Source organism: Hippoglossus hippoglossus, chromosome 7 (assembly GCF_009819705.1).
Source record: "Hippoglossus hippoglossus isolate fHipHip1 chromosome 7, fHipHip1.pri, whole genome shotgun sequence".
Classification (NCBI taxonomy): Eukaryota; Metazoa; Chordata; class Actinopteri; order Pleuronectiformes; family Pleuronectidae; genus Hippoglossus; species Hippoglossus hippoglossus.
The window spans coordinates 1,364,728-1,370,866 of NC_047157.1; the positions used below are offsets into that span (position 1 = coordinate 1,364,728).

A 6,139-nucleotide genomic window follows, 5' to 3' on the forward strand; every position below is an offset into this window, starting at 1 on the left:
AAACTCTTAGAGTAGACTGTCATTTGTGAAGAAAAAAATACCACAGAAATGTTGAATCAATCAAACATATACATTTCCCATAATCCAATAATTAGCATTTGTAGCCACAGTGGCCGCTGTTCAACCAAAGTTGTACACACTCTCTAGATCTCCGCAAATGCTTTCTAGAGTGCGATGTTCACTACATCCCACACAATATGAGGCAACTGTGGACCAGGTGAGTTCGTCCACTTATTGGAAGGTCATGGTTCGATCTGCAAGTGTTCTGAATCAGCAAATTCCCTGTTAGCTGCGTCATAAGTGTATCAATAGGATGTGATACAGGAGCACTATGAATGTGACCTGTAGTGTGAAGTGTGTTGGGTGGTTGTTCCAATTAACAAACTTACATAAATTCAGCCCATTTACCAATTCAAGCTTAACATGGATTGAAGGAGAAATCGATGTAGTTTGACCCGAGGGCTGTAGAAGAAAATCCACAGGGTCATTAAAACCACAAGGCCAAAATCAGAGATCCTTTGGACCATGAATTTTACTATGGGAATTTCAATGTGGTTACTTGCCAGCACTTGTTTCACTAGGTAACACTTAAGCATTATACAGTCAAGTTTAACTTGAGACAACGCACTGCAGTGACAGTGACAATCGTATAGGTGTAGCGTCGCTAAAACACTGATTATTTAAAGGTTCAGTGTAGAATTTAGTGACATCTAGTGGTGAAGTTGCATGTTGCAGCTGAATACCCCTCACCTCACCCTCCCCTTCCAAACATGAAAGAGAACCTGTGGTAGCTTTCATAAAAACTCAAAAGGTGTTTAATATGTCCAGTTTGGATGACTTTAAAAAACATGGCGGCCTCCGTAGAGAGGACCTGCTCCCGATGTAAATATAAAGGGCCTATTCTAGGGTAAAGAAAACAATAATTTGTACAATTTAGATGAAACTCACTAGTGAAAACATCACTAGGATAATTTTTTATTCAATTTCTGCCAATAGATCCCTTTCACTTAAATCTTACACATTGGACCTTTAACATGAAACATTTAACAATGTTAAAGGTGTTCAAAAGGACTTATTGTAGAACCCGGTCAATCAAACCTGAGTTAAGACCTTTTATATACAGTCAAAAGACTTGTTTTGTCTGGAGTCTCCCATACACCATTACACTATAATAATATGTGGACTCATTATGATCTTAGAGTCATGTTCTGACATGGTTTTTCTTTTTTTTTTTGTATTGCAAATACAAATTCAACAGGCAAAATCATTTACAACAACAACAATGTAAGATAAAGCAAAAAGTTAAATATACATAAATATGCAAAAACACAAAAATGAGACAATGAGACAAAAGTGAGACAATTCTAAAATAAATAAGTAAATAGTAATTAAAATTAAACTGAATTAAACATACTTCATCTTCTGTCTGGAGATTAACTGACACTACTGACACATTAATATGATAATAGGGATTTCTAGATTTGATCAGTTTCAAACAATTTAAATAAAGTGATAATTCTTTCAGAAATATACTGAATCTCGGGTTGGTTCTTAAAAATTTACATTTGTTTTGAAAAACTGGCGAGTTTTATGAAATGATTTTAAGAAAAATTCGAATTTTCTCAGTTATGAGACCAAATGTAATTTTACAAAAGGTTAAAGCAGAAAAATAAGTGGTCATTTATAATAACTTAATTTAAAAATCCCAGCAAATCAAATTAGATGTTCTAACGTTTCTATTTTTTGTTTTAAAGGGGACATAGCATGCCCATTTTACCACAAGTTGATATGGTTCCTTGGGGTCTTAATGAAATGTCTGTAACATACTTTGGTCAAAATACCACAAGGATCATTTCAAACAGCACCCTTTTTACCCTGTCTAAAACAGCCCTCCACAGAGTGACCTGTTTTGAGTGCCTGTTCCTTTAAATGCGAATGAGCCAGCTCCACCCTCCCCCCTCTCCCCCCATGATTTTAAACGATATAAATTACATATTTTATATGATATAAATTATCAAATATGCATCCCATACTTTGTATTCCCCTTCTGTTGTCCTGGAGTTTTAATTTTCCCAATCACATAATTAAATGTCCCCCTCTGCCCATCCACTACAAGCACACAAGCAGACAGACAGAGAGAGAAAGAGAGGTGGGGGGTGGGGGGGGCTATGAAGACCATCATTTACCCCCGAACCCCGACATTCAACGGGTACAACAACAAGCAGAGAAAGCAGAATCGCGGGCTGACCTTGTAGGGAGACTTCCAGTACCTTGTTACGACACAAAACCCAGGAAGCTCAATCGAGTCACTCAAGCATGACGTTTCTGACTTAGAGGAACTATAACAAAACGCGCGAGTGTTTTTTCCCAGAGTTTTTGGGTTGGTAGACATGCCAGATACCCACATTAACCTGTAGAAGCACTAACAAAGTGGAATTTGCATGCTATGTCCCCTTTAAAAAAGAATCCACATTGATGACAATCAGTATTGACCATGCTGGGTCTACTGGGTGCATTACCGTCATTTACCTCGTGGTAGCGGTAACGCTCCGTTCAACCTGTAGGAGATTTAGAAGAAGCGGAGTAAAAGGTTGTTTTTCCGCTTCCGGGTCAAGCACAGTCTTCACAAACAGCCATAATGTTGACCCGACTTTCACGGCTCGGCCCCGCTCTACCCCGGTTACTTGCTCGTCCGCCGGCAAGGTTTGTCTCTCAGTCCAAACCGAGCGGTGCCGCCGGTTCTCCCGCTGTGACGGAGCTGCACCCCACGGTGGACCAGGGTGGACACGGTGAGGTCAGCCAGTACGTCAAGGTGAGTCCTTCTCGGCTCTCTCCATGAAGTGTGGGGGACACAGGCTGTCATGTACACAATGCTTACCCAGCGGACATTCACCATGTTCGGTCACACTGCACCGCACAGGCCCGCTGTGAACCGCAGCTTTGGTTATATCTCTGTAGCTGTGACTGTTGAGTCAAATGGCTGAAATAATATGCGAGATGATCTCTTCTCATGTACACACACACTCCCCCTGATTCCAGGAAGTTAACTGGAATCCAGTGTGTGTTTTGATAATACTCCTTTTCTGAAACTGAGTGTATAAATGAAGACAAACTAATAATCTTGCTGTGATAGATTTTCAAGACAGACTTAAAATGAACCTCTTAAAATGGACTTGCTGCGCTGTTTGAGCCAATGATGTCCTCCTACAGTCATACATGTTTGGAGGAGGAAAGTGATCAAACAGCAATTCAATACAACGCATTAGTCACCGCAGTTCTTGTGTATATACTGGTCATCAGCCCTCTTAGGGGTGGCCTTGTTTGAGTCACAATGTGTGGAACTGCAGGAAAGTCCTCAGGCCTCTAGATGGATTGCCTCACTGCTGCTTATCTCATGGGCACACAACCTGCACAGGCTGACTTGCAGCTACCACCATTGGAAATGATCTTGTCTTAAGGCATCATTTTCATTGTCATTATTTATTATTCTCTCCCAGCAGAGTTTGTGAGGGAGGTCAGGAGGATGCAGAGTGCAACAGTCAGCCTGTGATAGTGTCTTATTTCATCATTAAGTGAATATGAAAGCTGCAGTATGTCAGTACCAAAAGTTCCCCTAGCTGGTGGTAGTCATGGCACACATCAATGTTGTTTCCCAAAAATCCACTTGCCATCTGAAAATAAAAACCTTTTATTCCACAAGTGTCACACTATACAGCTGCTGATATGTGTTGCTCTGTTTTTTGTCAGAATCCAGATTACCATGGCTTCTCCAGTGATCCTGTGGTGGATGAGTGGAACATGAGGGTGGCCTTCTTCTTTGGCATCTCACTGACTCTTGTGATCGGATCAGCATTTATCCACTATTTACCAGACCATGGGTGAGTCCCCCATTCATTGTCTTATCATATCGGCTGTTATATTTACCAACACGCGACGGTGGTGGTAGTGACGGCTCTGCTGAGTCATGGTTTCCTCTCAGGACAGAGGAAAGATCTCATGCTTTTCTTGTGTTTTTGCATATCACCTGACTGTAAAGATTTCAGAGCAGACTAACATAATATAGAATAAACATGTAATGACTTGAGTTCCTTGAAAAGAACTATATAAATTCAAATTATTATTGTTATGGTTATTACAACAGTAATGGCAAAGGTTACAGCTGAATCCACTTATAGATAAAAGAGCTAAAAGAACAACAACATCTTTACCATTGACTTTCCAATATAGGCAAAAAAAATGTATCTAAAAGACTTGTTGTGGCATTATTCTGTTGTAATTGGCCTGCCAGTAAACGCAGTGGCTGAAAATAAAAGATCATCTTTAACAGTTGTAGATATACAAGTTTCCTTTTCTGTCGTTCTCACCCCCTCCACTCCCTGACTGTATCTCCTGTGGGAATGTTCCAGAATGCGGGAGTGGGCCAGAAGGGAGGCTGAGCGTGTGATCCTGCAGAGAGAACAGGAGGGTCTTCCTCTCATAGATGAGAACTATTACGACCCAAACAAGATCATTCTACCGTCTGCTGGAGAGGAGTAGGATGTCCATCATCCACCTTCTGTGTTTCATGATTATTGTATTACACTATAATAAATGATATTAGGTATTGAGTTGTGTAATTGTTGTGTGTGGACAATGAGTTTTTGAACAAATATTTTGATTGTTGTCCTAATCATTTATTAAAGATAAATCTGAAATTAACTTTTTGATACCCACTAATAAACTGTTTCCAGTGCATTGTGATCTATATTAAAAAGACCAGATTCCCAGCCCTTCAAATAACTTATCATATTTAAGGATTCTCCAAATTCAAAGTTAATTTGTTTATTTTTCCTTTTGTTATATTTTCAGCGAGGGTGGGCTAAAATGTTCCCACATATCTGACCTGCATGTCTGAGGGATCTACAGTCTTGGGTTATTAATTATCTCGAGCTTAGTAAGCTGTCCTTTGACTATTAACACTTTTAACTTGAACATAATTGGACTAAAATAGTCATGGCACACTTGCAGTTTGGTTTAATATAGAATATTTGTAGAATATACAGTAGGCCCTAATATTTACTTAAATAATATTTAGTGGTTAACATTTGATATAGTGTTAATTGTGAAAAGGAGAAAACTGTTTTGTTGCAGTAGTAAAGATGTGAGAGGTCCACATTCTGCTCCTGCTGTGGAGGCAGTGAGTTGGCGTCTAGATATGATGTGAGATTGTGATCTCGGTTGTAGAGTCGTTACAGCCCCCATGAAATTTCACAGTGATCCCCCTGATTGTGTCTACGATCATGTTTAACATTGATGAGTTTCCACTTCTGGTCCTTGAGCAGTCTATGAATCCATCTTTGCCACATTGAAGCACAGTTGATGGGAGGAGAACCACGTTCAACAGTTAGCAAACAGATATTCAGTTTAAACAGAACAAAGCTTTATAAATTGACTTAAATCAATCACCTATGAAACAAAGAACACAAAAGTATTCAAGTTATAATAATGTAATGATAAACTTTGTAGAGCATGTTTCAAAATCCACATTACTAAGTGCTTTACAGTGGTACTTTTTGTATGTATGCTGCCATATAAAGTAAGCAAGTAATATTAAACAAAGATGTGGTCAAAACTAAGTTAAGTATCTAGTATCTAGTTTGATGAAAAGATATTTTTGTAAATGTGTGTGTCATTCCACACAACGGCTTCTGGGCCCCTACTGACAGGCACCGGAGGCATCTTAACATCAACCAGTCTCCCAGGCCTGATGTGACACTGATTACTTGTGAGGTCAGTTGATCAATTTACATAAGATTAATTTGGAATCATTATTGAATTAATAAAGAACGTAATTGTTGTTTGCAGCCTTCTTGTATACTTCTATGATGGAATAATACAACCTATTATCTATGTATATTACCTCACACAGAAAAAAAGAGCCAATTTATAAAATGCAGCAAACAACCATATTACTACAACAATTCAGGTTGTAAAATTAGAATTTCTCAAAGGGTCCCTCTTCAAGACCACAGAGAAAAGATGGAGGACTGAGGACCTTCCACTCCCCAGGTGGAAATTACTGACATCTTTTCAAAGACCACATCCAAAGTCCTAACATCAATGGAAGGTGATGTTTTCTAAAATCAGTTGTCATCTTTTG

At 39.1% G+C, this 6,139-nt stretch overlaps 1 protein-coding gene across 1 annotated transcript; it reads left to right on the forward strand.

Moving 5' to 3' along the window:
- The first annotated feature begins 2,588 nt into the window (after window positions 1–2,588).
- Window positions 2,589–4,616, forward strand: ndufb11 (NADH:ubiquinone oxidoreductase subunit B11). Its single transcript, XM_034591521.1, has 3 exons — window positions 2,589–2,812; window positions 3,748–3,878; window positions 4,407–4,616. The coding sequence occupies exons 1-3, from the start codon at window positions 2,639–2,641 to the stop codon at window positions 4,534–4,536; spliced, it is 435 nt and encodes a 144-aa protein (XP_034447412.1). The 5' UTR covers window positions 2,589–2,638; the 3' UTR covers window positions 4,537–4,616.
- The last annotated feature ends 1,523 nt before the right edge of the window (window positions 4,617–6,139 follow it).